Source organism: Lepidochelys olivacea (genome assembly GCF_965140295.1).
Source record: "Lepidochelys olivacea isolate rLepOli2 genome assembly, chromosome: 27".
NCBI lineage: Eukaryota > Metazoa > Chordata > Testudines > Cheloniidae > Lepidochelys > Lepidochelys olivacea.
Window position 1 is genome coordinate 18,992,080 of NC_140437.1, and position 16,212 is coordinate 19,008,291.

A 16,212-nucleotide genomic window follows, 5' to 3' on the forward strand; every position below is an offset into this window, starting at 1 on the left:
GATATAGAAGAAAGCAAGAAGTGGAAACTGGCATATGCATCATTTCCAGAATATGGAGTAGATGACTAAGCAGAGTAGCATATGTCTGTGCCACATTAAATCCAAGACTGTCCTAGACTCTTCAGCAAGAAGGCGGAAGAGATAGTTAGTTAGGCAGAGGTTTTTTTCTCCTTTCTTGTCTCATAGCTGGGTTCTACAGCACCTAACGAGTTCAGTACGTCCCTGTGATGCCACGTACGTTAATGTGACTTCCATGAGTTAGCTCTTCCATCAGTGCCACATTGAATATCTTCACCAGCTACTCTTCAGGATTTGTTGCAGATTTCCATTCTTTGGGAAATGTGCCCTTCAGAAGATGTCACTGGGATATTGCTCGTAGAAGCCTGAGGCTTTTCATTTAGTGTTCCATGAAACATTCCTGGCAGAACTAGAATTTGTGTTGTTGATGGAAGCTGAACTCCAGTTCGGTAGCTAAGTGTATGTTGTACAGAGCTGGATGTCTTTATTCACAGGCTCCAGAAACAGATGGACAAAAGATTTTTGAAGGCAGAAAAGCAAAGATTACGAGCGGAGAAGAAACAGCGCAAGGCTGAAGTCCGAGAGCTTAAAAAGCAGCTCAAGCTGCACAGGAAGATTCACCTGTGGAACTCTGTCCATGCGCTGGAGATCACCGGCTCACCCACTATCAAACCAGAGAGCCTGCAACCCAGTGCCATCATGTAAGGAATGCTGGGAGCCAGAGCAGTGCTTCGTGCATAGCTGTGTTATTTCTTGATCCTGTGATGCGACGAGGTTAAAATGTCATCTAGAATTTTATGAAATAATGAAAGGCTAAATCCTGGAGACTCTCACCGATGGCAGAGAGATTCCATGAGAGCTTTGCCCTAGTGAGGACTGCAAAGTTTGATGCTGTTTGTTAAAATCCTATCCCTTACCAAAAATCTGAAAACAGGTGTATATGGAGCATAAGATGGGCATCTTGTGTGCGTTGGGAGAGCATGAGGGGTGTAAATTTGAGGTGGAATGACAAGGAGGGAGGGCAACATAAATTGAAGTTGACTTGGTGCCTCATTTGAACAGACTGCATTTTTTATCGTCTTCCTGACGGGCTCCTTTTGGAATCTAGTCTGTGCTCCATGTGCACAGGTTTTGCACAAGACCATGCTGAGGTAAGAGTGGAGGCTATAGTACCCTGTTGTCTCATTAGATGGGGGTCTTCCAAGTGGAGAAGTCTGCTTGAGTTTTTCAATCATTCTACTTTATGCATGTACAGATTTAAAACATGTAATATCTCTGGTTTCTCATTCCTTTAAAATCATTGGAGTGTATATTTTCCCTTTATACATGTCTGAATCCAATTAACATTAGTTGGAGCTACTTTAAACTCTCCATGAGTATAGTAGATCCAGTTGTTACCTATTTACTAAATAGGAAATATTTCCACTTCTTTTAAAGGACACTAATTTGAAATGTAGTGCAGGACCTGTGTTTAAATTGACATGTCCCTAAGCCTTCTGTCAAGTTTTTTTGTGGGTTGGTCGGGGGGAACATTTAAACCCATCTATTGCAGAGAATCCTTACAGGGGAAATGATGAGGCTGACCAGATACTAGTGTTCTGATTCAACAGAGCATTTCAGTATGCATTTTAAATGCTTTGCTGATTCTAGGCCAAAGAACTGTCAAATGAAAGTAAACCAGCTCGGAACAAATTATTTCATTTATATTAATCTTTATACTAGGGGGAATTTTCAGAAAAATGTTTTATTTTGACCCCTATAAGCAAAGGAAGACGAACTGCTTAAATGGTGGGATTTTAGAACATAAGTGGAAGATATTTATTTAAAATGCTAGGGCTTTGGATCTGCCTTCCACAGGCTGAGGAGAAGGATGACAGCTGAAATAGGTCAGTCTGGTTGATTCAATCAGTTTCAGAGTGGCTTTTGTGCTTTGCTCTGTACTCAGGAGTCCTATCCTGCCCTGCTCAACAGTTGTCCCTACACTGAGCGCAGCATTCGTGGATGAGAATTTGCCTGACGGGACTCATATACAACCAGGGACAAAGTTTATCAAGCACTGGCGAATGAAGAACACTGGCAATGTGGAGTGGAACTCAGACACCAAGGTGCCCCCCTCTTTTGCTATTGCTGTGTTTACACTTGTAAATCACTTGAGTAAGTTGCAGGAGGTAATGTTTGTATGTGTTGGCTATGGACGGGGATTTTGATTTTGACTGCAGCCAAAGCAACACCTGCCTCAGGTTCTGGCTAGTCTGCTCATAGAAGAGTACACTTCTTGCACTCCTCAGAATAGATGGCAGAGGACTGAAGAAAAGGGGTTAATGACCGCCATAACTTTGGGAAACTATATTGAATTAGTGAGTTGTCAGGGGGGAGGGGCCCCACAGCATGGTGGTTCTGTCATCGGCTTTTGCTTCTATCACACATACAAACATCTGACCACAGCACCACAGCCTTTTCCTTTCATTAGTCTAGACCAAAATTAAAACTGAAACATCAATATTTTATCAACCTGTGCCAGACTGTGACTTACTTAGAAAGCCTGAAGCGTTCGTTAGAAGGGTCCTCCGCTGAAAGAGCAGAGCTGGTGAGTGTGGGGGAGGTTAGGCTGCCAATAAACTAGTTGGTTTTGTTTTTTTATCCTTCAGCTGAAATTCATGTGGGGAAACCTGACCCTGGGGTCTTCTGAAAAAAAGGACGTGTTGGTGCCATCCCTGCCAGCGGGGCAAGTGGGGATTGTCTCTGTCGAGTTTATTGCTCCTCCTCTAGAAGGGACCTATGCTTCTCATTGGCGGCTGTCACACAAGGGAGAGCAGTTTGGGCCCAGAGTTTGGTGCAGCATTGTTGTGGATCCCTCCCCAGTCACTGCCTGTCTGGAGAGAAATCAGAAGACCTGTAGTTCCAGTCTAAAGGATAACGCTTCATGTAGAAATGAGGCAAGTATCCCAAACTGATATGATGATGGGCTCTACCTATGGAAGAGAAAATAGTGTCTGTCTCTATTTGGTGTAATGGTGTAGTTGCTTCCGTCCTCCCGCAGTGTTGATCTAGTGTTGGGGATTGTTTCAGTTGTTTCCCATTGTTTAAAAAAGGTGGCCTAACTTTGTTGCTGTAGTTGCTAACATATTACCTGTTGCTTTGCCGAACCTGGAATTACTTGTTGCGGTGTATTGCAGGTGCCTTTTTTTTTGGCTTTTGTTGTAACTGAAACCTTGCAAGACCCCACTCTTATGAGATTTGCACCTGTCTGTAAGGCTCCAAAGTAGGTGGAATGAGGCTTTTTTCATATTCATACTGTCATTCTACATAATATTCTGGCTTCGTATTTTATATAACTATTTTTGAGCCTCCTGCAACATCAGAGGGTGTTAATTTAAGGTGCCTCTGGGATGTGTCTCCTCCCCACCCTTGGTTTTCTGCAGGCAGTTTCTTCAAAATTAGAAGTAGAAGGCCAGCAGGCTGGTGAGGAGATGGAGCAGACAGACTTTCCAGTGCCAGCCATCCCTCTGAAGATTAAAAATATCCCCAGTGAGAGAGAGTTTTACATCCCATCAGTTGATCTCCTTACTGCACAGGTAAAATACTAAATTAAAAGCAGAAGAAAAGATTTTTTGTGCCCTGGTTTTAGTAAAGTGCATAGAGATTCACAGGGGTTAGTTGCCTCTGTCTTGAACTGTCAGCTGTTTTGGGTTCAAGAAAATACAGGCCAAAGCTTTTCTGATTCAGTAAAACTACTATTTCCCTGGAGCAACCAGTAGTGGGAACTTGTTGCCACTACAATAGGAATGCCACCTATCTTGTTATCCCAGTAGAACCTATTCCACACTGAGTTATATGGGCACCTCCTTTGCCCCTAATAAAGGGCATTTGTATGTGCTTTGCTCCCACTGTATAGCCTCCCTCTTTCTGGTAATTCACTGATTTTAAAAACACAACTATTCTTCTGCATTGGACATAGGAGTCCTACTAGAGAGCTGCAGTCTGCCTGAAATTCTGAGGCCACTGGAGAAGTGGAATAGATTTATTTATAATAAATGTGGTGCTGGTAGGTTCTGTGTGGGGGTGCAGGGCACACTAATGGAAATTATCTGGGGTTTTCTCCTGTAGGATTTGCTGTCCTTCGAGCTGCTGGACATTAACATTGTGCAGGAACTGGAGCGAGTGCCACACAACACTCCTGTTGGTAAGGAACTTCTTAAATTCTGGTGCACAGCATCTCCCATTCCAGGAGACATAGAATAGAGGAGTATGACTGTGGTCACGCAGACAGCCGATTCTTCCTTTGGGTCTCCATGGACTGAGATGCTGGAGAAGCGATTTGGCACTCTGCATGTGAGACTTTGCCTCTTGAGGCAGAGGTAGAGTAATGAGCTCTTCTCTGCACTTTGCTCAGAATTCCCCTTGCTCTGGCCCAGCGGAATCTTGAGGGTCTCTTGTGCTTTCATTTTTGACTCCCTTTCTCACTCGCATCACCATTAACAAGGTGATGGACCTCAAGGGAGGCTGCTCTTCTGTCCACCCAACCAGCCAGTGTCAGTGGAGCATGATAGATCAGCCTGTTTGAGGTGCTTGTTCAGATGCTCACAGTCTCCATCAACCTTGGAGCAAGTAACCTGAGGGGGGTGCTAAACCTAAAAATGGCTAATTGCTTGAAAGGTTGCCTTTTGTTTAGCAGTAATGCATATTACAGTTACCTGTAATGCAAATAAATCTTTTTTACCTTTATTTTCCAGACATGACTCCATGCATGTCTCCTCTGCCACATGATAGCCCTCTGATAGAGAAGCCTGGCTTGGGTCAGATAGAGGAGGAAAATGAGGGGAGTGGATTTAAACCAGTACCTGGTAAGTGGTCACCCTTGGAGTCCCCAGGAACATTTCCCGTTTTCTCTAGATTGCTAGCAGTTTAAGGTCTGTAAGTGGGAACCACCTACCTGCTGCCACCACCAAATTTGTTGCAACCTCTTTGTTGCCTTAAATTGCCGCTGTGGCCTGAAATGCAGTGAAAATGGTGCCGCCTTACTCCGCATTTCTGCTCATTGAGTCTAAGGGCTTGTCTACACGACCCACCCGATTTATCGTGTCTATCGACTGCTGAGCACTCTCCCGTCAACTCCGGTACTCCACCAGAATGAGGAGCGCAAGCGGATTCGACGGGAGAGCATCAGCTGTCGACTTACCGCAGTGAAGACATCACAGTAAGTAGATCTAAGTACGTCAACTTCAGCTACGCTATTCACATAGCTGAAGTTGAGTCTTAAATTGACCCTGCGTGGTAGTGTAGACAAGCCCTCAGTCCAAACTACTTTAGCGTCTTAAATGTTTGCTCCTTTTAACCCTTTCTATGGAGGAGCAAATGAGAATGCCTGGCTCATAATCTACCATTGGCTGATCCACTCTGATTGCGGGATTCACGTGGATTTTAGATCCTGTGAGAAACAGCAGTTGGAAAATCTCCAGAACTCAGAACCTCTCCCCCTTGCAGTTGTGCTTTGAGTTATGCTCAGAAAACTGCAGTCTCTCTGGTCCATGCGTTTCTCAAGATTCTACTCACTTATATTTAACTTTAAAGGAAGTGAACTCTGGAATGCATCTGTTTCAAAGAAGTAATAACATTTGAAAACCTAGAGGTTTACTTGTGCTAGCCTCTGCCCTGGTCAGGCTGCCTTTCACATAGTCCATGTGATACGTTCCTCTAAAATAAGCTGGGGTACTTCACTTGCAAAGTGGTAATTGAAGCCTGCTGTCCTGTAGATGCTCACATGGTGACAATGAAGGCTGAACATCCAGTGAACTTGGAAGAAGGGGAAGAAGACATGAGTGGGACTCAGTTTGTATGTGAAACAGTCATACGCTCACTCACCCTGGATGCTGCACCTGACCACAAACCCCCTCAAAGGAAGAAATCACTGCAGAGTGAGTGCTCCCCTCAGCTGAGTTCTGTCGCTTTATTTAATTTTGTGCAGCTGAACCTTGGTAATAAATTGCCTCATCCTGAAGGTGGGTACAGCATTTTAACTGTTCTTCCTGTTTCTTCTGTTAGGCTCTCTGCAAACACTACAAGACACCTTCAGTTACAGTGTAAAAAGTGAAGAAGCTATTAGGACAAAAAGTAATTCCACTTCCAAACCCAAGGAAATGGGGTCAAAGAGCCAACAGACAGAGGAAAATAGGTTTGGTAAGTAAAATGGATTCTGAGGCCAGAATGGACGGCTGTAATCATCTAATCTGACCTCCTTCTTAACACAGGATAGGACTTCTCTTAAAATAATTCCTGTTTTGATTTAGAACTGCCTTTTTAAAAAAAAACAAAAAAAAAAACCAACCAGTGAGGTCAAATGTGTGTTTGAATGGCTGACTCTAAGGCTGTAATAGATCCCATGTTAAGAATTGTGATAAACTCTGAAATACAATTGGAAGTCTGTGGAAGGGAATCATTGTTGCGTTAGAAGATCGGGGTCTGTACTCTAACCGAGCAGCAGTTGAAACAGTTTTCTCTTGCAAAATGGAATTAAACTACAGGGGGCTAATGAAAACTTGAAAGGGGAATTCTAGTTGGGTAGGTGTCTGTCATAACACTAGGTGAAGGGCCTGGTTTTCAGTCTGTGTCCATGTTAGGCCGTATCTACACTAGCATTTATGTTGGAAAAACTTTTGTCACTCCCGGGGTGTGAAAAAAACATCCCCCTGAGCAACATAAGTTACACTGACAGAAGCACTTGTGTGTACAGCACTATGTCAGCAGGAGATGCTCTCCCACCAACCTAGCTATCACTGCTCATTGAGCTGGTTTTATTATGTCGACAGGAGAGAGCTCTGCTGTCAACAAAACACAGCTATTTCTTCAACAGCCTTTGCCCCTTGAGCTGAGATTTCCAAGCATTTCTTTCAAACTTACTGGTTTAGATAAAGCAAAAACAAATGTATTAATTACAAAAGATAGATTATACGTGATAGCAAACAGATCAAAGCAGATTACCTAATAAACAAAAACACAAACTAAGCTTAACATACTAGATTGGATATGTTTTAGTAGTTTCTCAGCCTGAGTGATGGTATAAGCAGGCTTGCAGATTCTTAAAGCACAAGCTGCACTTGCTTTACAGCTTGGAATCCCCAAGTTTTTCATACACAGGCTAGAAATCCCTTTAGCCTGGGTCCAGTACTTCCCCCCCAGTTCAGTCTTTGTTCCTCAGGTGTTTCCAGGTGTCCTCTTGTGTGGGAAGTAAAGAACAAGAGATGTCACTCTGCTTTATATTGCTTTAGCATATGGTAGGAACCCTTTGTTTTAAACTTGGTTCCTAGACCAGTTTGTGGAAAAATACAAACGTCTCAGCATGGAAGTCCAGAGTCATGTGGCCTAGTCACATGGCCTTGCTTACCTTGCTGAGTCATAGGAGCCATTACTTATAGACCGTCTGGAACGTTTGCAGGAAGGTTAAGTTCTTTCAGGGTCCATTGTCTTTGCTGATAGGCCATCAGCACTGTCTGGCTTCTTCATTGTTATACCTGAAAGTCTAGTTGTGGGCGTCACCCAGAGTAAGCACATTTGAAAAACAGATACATAGTCAATATTCATAACTTTAGGTACAAAAATGAAACATACATACAAATAGGATAATCATATTAAGCAAGACCCCTCACATGGCCCATCTTGTACAAAATGCACCATAATTATGCCATAATCCTATTATAATAATATCCCTGTGAAGAATATGGGATGGAGTGTCACAGTGCCTTTCTAACTTAAGGTACCCAGGCATAGTGCAGTTCCTCACCCCTCTGCCCTTGTGTGAGCACTGGATAAACAACCTGATATACAGTTGGAATGCCAGGCAGTAGCAAAGACAAAGTGCAACCCCACCAATCTCATGCCAAAGGCCATTTAGACAAGGTCTGCTTCCTAGCCAATCAAAAGCCCATACCATCACTACATGCGCACAGGGAAAAAAACCTGGCCAGCCTTGGCACCAAAGGTCCTGCAGTTGTTTCTGAGCTTGTTGTCTTGTGTTTGTAGGCAAATGGTGCCTTTGTTGCCAAGCTGGTCTTAATGGCAAAATTCTAGTACACCATTCTTTTTCTTCTGTTAGAGAAATTTGCAGGGTCTGATGGAGCAAATCTCAGTGGGGAGCCTAGCGACGCAGAGTATGAACAGGAAGGGGATGTTAAAGATGAAGTTCAAAGCCAAGTGTCCTCTGCTTCTTCAGAGGATTATATCATTATCCTCCCTGAGTGCTTCGATACCAGCCGTCCACTGGGAGAGTCTATGTATAGCTCTGCCCTCTCTCAGCCCAGTTTGGAAAGAGCAATAGACGCTGAAATGGAGATGGTGATCCCAGAAGGAGAGAGCCAGCCTCAGGTCCACAATATCAACGATATCTTAACAACTTCACAGACGTTGGATGCAGTACCATTGACCCCAGAGATCGTCGGCACCCTACCCCAACTGCAAAGGTATGGAGGGTGTGGGTGCTTCTGTGACAAGAACAAAAATGCTAAAGATGGAATTTCTATGTCTGTGGGGCACTGAGCCTGAGCCCTGTGTACAAACTAAAAAAGTTACATTTGTGCTGTTTGAAAAGTATGTGCAAGTATGAATGTCTCAGATCCTGCTGTACCGTTTAAGGCAGCATCTTCTGTGCAGCCTGTACTGACTCCAGAACTGAGGTTTGTGGTTTTTGCTTCTGTATCTTTGTACATGTTTTTATATATAACTTTTTTGCAGGAACCCCTCTTCTCTTCAGAGCCACAGTCTCCAAAAACCAAATTTGCCATTTACAGAGGAAATACCTTCCGCTGTTCCTGATCAAATAAGAGAAGGTACCTGCAGCATATATTATAAATTCTATGGGTGGCTGCTTAGTACCATACACTGTTAGTAGTCCAGGTAGTTAATTGTCACATGTTTATTGGGTTCTGCAGCATATTATTTCTATTAAAGTAGTGTCTAAAATCTGCTAGTTGCCATAGAGGCAAAGGAAGATGCAGTTTCTCCCAACACTCTTTGTCTTTTATACTATAAATTCTTTGGGGGTGAAGTATTCCAGTATACAGTCAGAATGATTCTTTTATACACAAATGATCCCTTTCTGCTTTTCGATTTATCCCACCAGTAATGGTTTAACTTCTCGTTTGGGTAGAAATGTGCCTGAAGAGAGAGTTGGAGATGTGCTAGCTAATCCTGACCACATTTCCTGGCAAAGAGAGATCTTCAGAGGCAGATGTAGCAGAGGTGGGACTCCTAGGCTTGCCACAAAAGGCCCTGTGGAAATCAATCTGTCTCAATGGTGTTTTCTGAATGCAGAGGGTGCAGGGGAAAAAGGGCGAGGGGGGTGAAAGATAAGTACCCCTGCACTTTCCCTCTCTTCTTATCCCATAATCCCCAAACACTGGATAGCTGCAGCAGCACCCAGCTTAGAGTATGGTGAACTGTTGGCCTACAAGCTTGTGATATCTGTGTTAAACTTAGTTTCTTGTGGACTGTAGGAACCTCACTACTCACTTCAGTTCACATGCGCAAACCTCAGCTGTCTACTATGCTTGTTTACTGCACTTGCTCACTTGTTTTGATTTACTTCTAGAGCCCAGATATGAAGACTTTCCTGGACCAGGACCTTCAGGAATTGTAAATAATAATAAATTGAAGTGCCCAGAATACACAAGGTAATTGAAACCAATCATTTATCACTTCAGAATTGATGCATCTTGGCCTCGCATCTCTTTAAACTGAGAAAAGCAGTTAAGGGCATAAGTTCTCTTTGTAGTCTGTGGAGATGGTGGGGAGCCTGTCTTAGCAACATTCAATTCAAGATTTCAGAAATTAATGCCGAATTCAATGGGGCCAGATCTTTAAAAGAGCTCTTCTCTGATTTATGCCCCTAAATGAAGGGACCAAAGTTGATGACCACTTTGAAAGTCTTGCCCTTGACTTGCCTGCTTCTGTTGGAGCTGAGTCCTTCTGAAAATCTGGTTTGTTGCCTCCAGGTCTTTCAGATTCTTGGGTCTTGGGAAAAATTTAAACTAAAGACACAGTGAGAATGCAACCAGCTTATAAAGATGTTGGGAGTTGGATGTACAGCATAGTAATCTAAAAAGAAAATGGTCAAGAGACCAGGCAGAATATCTGGTTAAGTTGAGGGGACCAATAGAGACCAGAAATGGTAATGGTAAATCTGGATGTTAGGATTGTTCTGAGAGAGGTATTTGGCAGGCAACGCAGTATGCTGCTACATACCCACATACAACCCTGTAGATCTCTGTGGGCAAGCAAATAATAGTTCCACTGTAGAAAGCTGTTAAGTGTGTCTTGAATGCACTCTTTCTATACTTACATAAAACCTGTTGATAAGGTGTCTTAAAAGAAATGGATTGACCTCCACAAATAGCCTGTGAATGATTCCTTTTGATTATACCCCATTTTCTCCAATGAGACTTACATTGCAGTAGGTTCTCTAACAAGGAGATACTGTAAGTGAAATACACTCTTGCCTTTACTGACTTCAGATAACATCACACTTCTCCACAGACACCCCCAAGGAAGCAGCATTGCAGGAGGGCTGGTTAAAGGAGCTTTGTCTGTTGCTGCCTCTGCCTACAAAGCACTGTTTGCTGGACAGTCCATTGCAGAACAGGTATGTATATCTCTCGTTTTCTGATGCACTATGTGGATTTTTTTTAAGAACTTTAACCTTACATTAAAAATATTAATTATGTGTTTGTTACCCTGTATAGGGGTAAAACTCCTGTCCTTTTACTCTTGGAACAGTAAAATATTAAACAGGTTTGGCAGTAACTGTCTGCAGTTGAAACACTAGCACAGCTTCCCTGACTAATTCAGGAAAGCCAAACAACAGATGGTTAACTGGGGGACATTAGTAATCCTAGCAGTTCATACAAAGCAATAACTGGCTTCATACCAAGTAAATCTGAAAAGGGGGCTGAACTGTCAGAGTTGAGCTCTGTATGGTTATCACATTGACTCCAGTGTCTTGAAGGTTATTTTTATTCTGCAGTTTGATTTTAAGATGCAAAAATGAGGGATATACCATTTCCTTTGCTGGGAAAGATTTACAGTTATGTATTGTTGACTGAGCTGAGGTAAAGTTATTGGAGGAAGTGACTTGTATAAAGTAGTGATGTGATTGGACAGCTGATGTAATAATATTCCAATGTAACTTTCGGCCAATTGGAAGAAGGAGAATTGTTTCAACCACTCAGCCCTGAAAAATGAGTTGCCCTTCAGTGAACCACCTGTGTCCCATTCAGCCATGATGTCTTTAGAGTGTCTGCAGACCCTTGTTTTATCTAGTGTAATAACAAAGTCATCTGTTGCTTTGTTGTGTGTGCCTTTTGGGATTGGCTAATCATCTCACCATTATTTCCACCACTAATAAATCTCAGCAGCTGTTTAAGGCTTTGTATATTCCAATATGGCTAGGAACTATTGAGTTACCTCCCTATAATAAGTCTGTTTGCACTGTTTTTCCTGACAGCATGGAACCATAAAAGTTGCAGATGGGAGATGCCTCTTAAGGTATGCCTATACTGCAGTTAGACACCTGCAGGTGGCCTTTACCAGCTGACTCAGGCTCGCAGGCTCCTGGGACTGTTTAATTGCACTGTAAACATTTGGGCTTGGGCTGCAGCCTGAGCTATGGGATCCTCCCACCTCGCAGGGTCCTAGAACCCAGTCTCCAGCCCAAGCCTGAATGTCTACACCACAATTAAACAGCCTGTTAGCCTGAGCCCCGCCACACCGAGTCAGCTGGCACGGGTTAGCCAAGGGTCTTTAACTGCAGTGTAGACATACCCATTGAGGTCTTTTTCATCTCATCCATCTTCTGGCCAGTGAGCATATAACAGTTATTTTCATGAGTAACTAAAGAACCAAGTTACTCATTAAAATAATGATTTGCTCATGGTCCTAGGATTATTCTGTGTTTTCTCCAGCAAGTAACTTGCATTGATTTCTAAACACATCCTGATATCATATCATTAAAATAAAATAAACCAGGTGTTTCCTGGAAGAGATCACTGATTTTTTGAAATTGTTCTGTAAACTAGAACAGTTGGTGCTTATTGTGAAATCCGTAGCACTGCTTAGTACTAGCCATAGTGCTGGCAGACTCTTCAAGTTCCCCAGGGTGACTTCAGTTCTAACCCTTTCTGATTGCTCCTCATACACACTTTTTTTTATGTAGGGTGATGAAATGTACAACCACATATAAAGGGTGGCTGTACCTGGTCCCTGCCCCAAAGAGCGTAGTTTGAGAGGTGATCCTCCTGTTGCCTCCAGTAGGGTAGGACATGGTAATCTTGATTCATTTGGAACATGAGTCGATACTTAAATCCATCTCTGAAGGGCTAATGCACTAACCAGCTGCACTAGACAGCCCATGCAGACTAATTCTTGGTTGCTAAATGAAACCCTAAAAAGTGAGGTCATTTCAAATATCAGAGACTGTAAACAATTTAGCGGCAAATAAAGCTAAGATTAGCTTTAAAATCTTTTTATAAAGTATTAAGTTTTCTGCTTTGAAATAGAGATGACTATTCAGTCAATTCCGTATTTTGAATTTAAAGGGTTCTCTTTTCTTTAAGCAGCCTACAACTACAGAAGAGCAGACTGCCACTCTCCTAGCCAATCTGTGTGAGATGGGATTCTGTGACAGGCAGTTAAACCTGAGACTGCTGAAGAAACACAACTATAACATAGTGCAAGTAGTTACCGAATTGCTTCAGATCAATAACAATGACTGGTACAGCAGCAGATATTGACTCCTTCTGGTAGCCAAAGCACCCATATTTGACCAGACTGTTATTAAACACCACAGCAGCAGACTACTCCCAGGCTTCCTTCTGTTTTGGGGTTGGGGGATAGAAGCACTTCGTTTCCATTTTTCTTGAACTCTTGATTTGTTCCTTCACTGAAATCTCAAACACGCCACCTGCGACTCAGAATTTTATGAATCAAAGACCAGAATTTTAACTTTGCTTTAGACACTGGATAGATAATTGAACAAGTTTTAAATCTGATTTGATACTAATCTCTTGTATCTGGGAGTTCAGTAGAATTATTTTAAACTTCTCCAACAAAAGTGACAACTTCCTCTTTTACTGTATAAGTTGTTTTTGGGCAGTTGGGATATTTGTTCATGCTGAGGTCAGCAAAACAAAACATTGGGAAGAGGGGCCAGACACTGCTGTTAAATGTAGTCTTACCTAATCTTCAAGATCTGCACACAGCTAGCAGGTTGCCACTTCTACTTTTAAAATTGACTTTTTTCTAATGCATGATAGAAGTACTAATAGACTAAAAATACAGACTAAGCACTCTTTTTTTTTAAAAAAAAGAAAGGGGGTGCTCACATGAAAGACACCTTTCAAAAAAAACCCATGACTTAAAATTTATTTTAAAATACTGAAAGTATAACCCGTGTTAATTTAAATGTACTTAATGAAGATCAGGAATTTCATTTTTTAATTTCATTGTAGATACAATGAAGCATGAGAAATTGATTCACCAGCAGTTCCTGACCAGTATCTGCAATGGTGAATAGTACAAAGTCACACAGCCTGCATAAAATATTTTCCTAAATTAGAATAGAACTACAGGGAAAAGTCCACCTATGAATTCTTAGGGACCTTTTGCAAAGGATGAAGGTTTGACTGTTACTTTTTCCAAATCACTCCAGTGCAAACCTTCTGTTTTACTGATAAAGAACTGAAGAATATGATAGGTCAGGCCTATATGGGCGTGTGAATTCTAGTTATGTTTGGGAATGTGAGTAGGAGTGAGAGGTAGGATTTGGTTGACTTCTGGTTTAAAAAAAGCAGTAACTCCAGCAGCATAAACTACCCAGTCTCTTGATGAATCAGGTTATGCTATATACAGTTATATTGTATGGTACAGTGCCATTGCCGTTTTGGCTTATGTGCAGTTTTTGAGAGAGGTGAAAATCTGAGAAAATAATTCCCCTTGAAACCTGTCAGAGCTAGGGTTTGATTCTTGGAAGAGACCAGAAACCATCAGTGTCCACTGCTGTGCAGTAGTGTGCCGGTACTTCGTAACGTAGAACCCAGTCGTTTGGATTTGACAGCAGTGTAGACTACACTCTTATTTTGAATCTGTCATGGTGTAAGTGAATTTTTTTTGTCCTTGCTACAGCAAAACTCATACCATTGACAGTATCAAAAACACATTAAATTCTGATCTCTGCTGCTTCTAATTAAGGTGTTAATATTTTGACAAGATGTGAATAAAGAGTCCAAAGCAGTGTCAGTATTGTGATTGACTATATAATAATCATTAGCCATACAAATATAAATTAGATTCTATTAAATAAAGTATTAGAAGAAAATATGTATCAGATACAATTTTGTTTAAAACCTATTTTTATAGAAGATGCAAGATAACAAATTGTTAAACATTTATTTTGAAATACAGTGAGACTATTTTGCAGTGTTTCTCCCCAGTACATTTCTATCTGCTGTGGACCAATTCTAGATAATTCTTCACTTGATAAAACTACAGTTTAATACTTTTTCCATCACCTACAGTATGTGTGCAAACTCTGGTCTGTAGTATTGTAGCTCAAGCTTACAGAGAATGAAATGGTGAGGATGAAGTTCAGTTGCTGGTAAGCATCTTACTTTGATCTGGATTGTTCAACAAGAATTTTTTTTTTTAAATACATACCTTTATACTAGGGTGCGTGGGGGTTTTTTGTTTGTGTTTTTAAATAAGTTTCCATTTGAGCTACTTTAAGTAGTTGTTAAACACTAAAAGATTTGCAAGTAACACTTCATTTGAGATTGAAACCCTTTCAAGTTTGCAAGACCTATTCTCTTTAGTTTCCCCCTCCAAAATGCTTGGGTTAGTTTTACTGTTGTAACTCTAAGCCATTCTCCTGTATCCTGATCGTTTTAGATAATGTATGCTTGGACTTAAGATATATTTCTGTTGGCTTTGTATATTTTGTTAATGATGCATGATATAATTTATAATATATTCCATAGTGCAGATAAGGTCTTTGTATATTATTTAGAATAAGCACTTTAAAGTCTTCAAATGTGATGTAAAAAAAAAAATTAAAAATCTTTGCCTCGGTCCTTATAATAAAATCCTTAACTATTTGTTCATCAAACTCTTAAAGTGCACTTAGTAGCCTTGCAGTAACACAATGGGAGTGACAAGTACATTTCTGATATTATGAACTAGTAGGATACTTTGGGTTTTTTCCTTTCACGTAACTAGTGATTGACTGTCTCACTATGCAGATTACTTATCAAGAAAAAAGTTCATTTACGTTAGGTAGCAGGGTTGAGAGCAGGAAGTATGGAACAAAGCATCTGAACAATTCCAGTTTTGGCACAGCTTTGGTGAGGGCTCTTATGCAATCTCTTTGACACATAAGGGGATAAATACAGCAAGGTTAAACAAAGATGTTGAGGTCACTTAAGTAATGTTTCTGTGGAGCTGCTGAGCATTATGATTCTGCAGCTGTAGTCTGAATCAAACTTCTTACTCCTAGCTGTGATTTAAGTGGACATCTTGGTTCATTTCCTCATTCTGTTACTACTGTTCTGGTAGAAAGTGTGCAGCTCGACTTTTATCATAGTTCTGTTGAGCTGTAACCACAGTTCAAAGGCGTGCTCAGGCCCTGAGCCAATCATGTGAGAACAGCGACCCGTAGACTGTGACACAGCCTAAAACTTCTCACTGTTGCACAATCCTCTATGCAATTCCACAGTTGGGGGCAGTTCTGTAGAATAATAGTGGTATAAACAGGACACCTTTTTAATCCGACTCTCAGTAGTTCTCTACAGTCATAGGGAGGGAGCTTCAGCTAGGGAAGTGCCAGAGCAGGGGATTAAAAGTCCTGTGTAGACAATGTTAAACACCAAAATAATGAAATGTGATTGTGGCCATAACGGAACCATAGCTGTGCCTGTTGGATTATTTTCATACAATGGACCCAAAGGTGCTGATCTGCTCTGCCATCCTTTTGTAATGACAGGTTTCAGAGTAACAGCCGTGTTAGTCTGTATTCGCAAAAAGAAAAGGAGGACTTGTGGCACCTTAGAGACTAACCAATTTATTTGAGCATGAGCTTTCGTGAGCTACAGCTCACTTCATCGGATGCTGTAGCTCACGAAAGCTCATGCTCAAATAAATTGGTTAGTCTCTAAGGTG

At 41.5% G+C, this 16,212-nt stretch overlaps 1 protein-coding gene across 5 annotated transcripts in view; it reads left to right on the plus strand.

The window, feature by feature from the left end:
- NBR1 (NBR1 autophagy cargo receptor) overlaps positions 1–15,078 on the plus strand; it is a 28,949-nt gene extending 13,871 nt beyond the window's left edge. For 3 of the 5 annotated variants that reach the window (XM_084615479.1, XM_084615480.1, XM_084615477.1), the window contains exons 10-22: positions 513–719; positions 1,964–2,123; positions 2,667–2,958; positions 3,445–3,593; positions 4,126–4,201; positions 4,752–4,862; positions 5,772–5,933; positions 6,061–6,195; positions 8,108–8,471; positions 8,743–8,837; positions 9,599–9,680; positions 10,543–10,648; positions 12,618–15,077. In XM_084615479.1, the coding sequence (XP_084471605.1) occupies positions 513–719; positions 1,964–2,123; positions 2,667–2,958; positions 3,445–3,593; positions 4,126–4,201; positions 4,752–4,862; positions 5,772–5,933; positions 6,061–6,195; positions 8,108–8,471; positions 8,743–8,837; positions 9,599–9,680; positions 10,543–10,648; positions 12,618–12,794 (2,116 nt within the window). In that variant the 3' untranslated portion in view covers positions 12,795–15,077. Of the gene's footprint in view, positions 1–512; positions 720–1,963; positions 2,124–2,666; positions 2,959–3,444; positions 3,594–4,125; positions 4,202–4,751; positions 4,863–5,771; positions 5,934–6,060; positions 6,196–8,107; positions 8,472–8,742; positions 8,838–9,598; positions 9,681–10,542; positions 10,649–12,617 lie in introns of all 5 variants that reach the window. The other 2 variants (XM_084615478.1, XM_084615481.1) reach the window with 2 other exon arrangements.
- Positions 15,079–16,212: the final 1,134 nt, after the last annotated feature.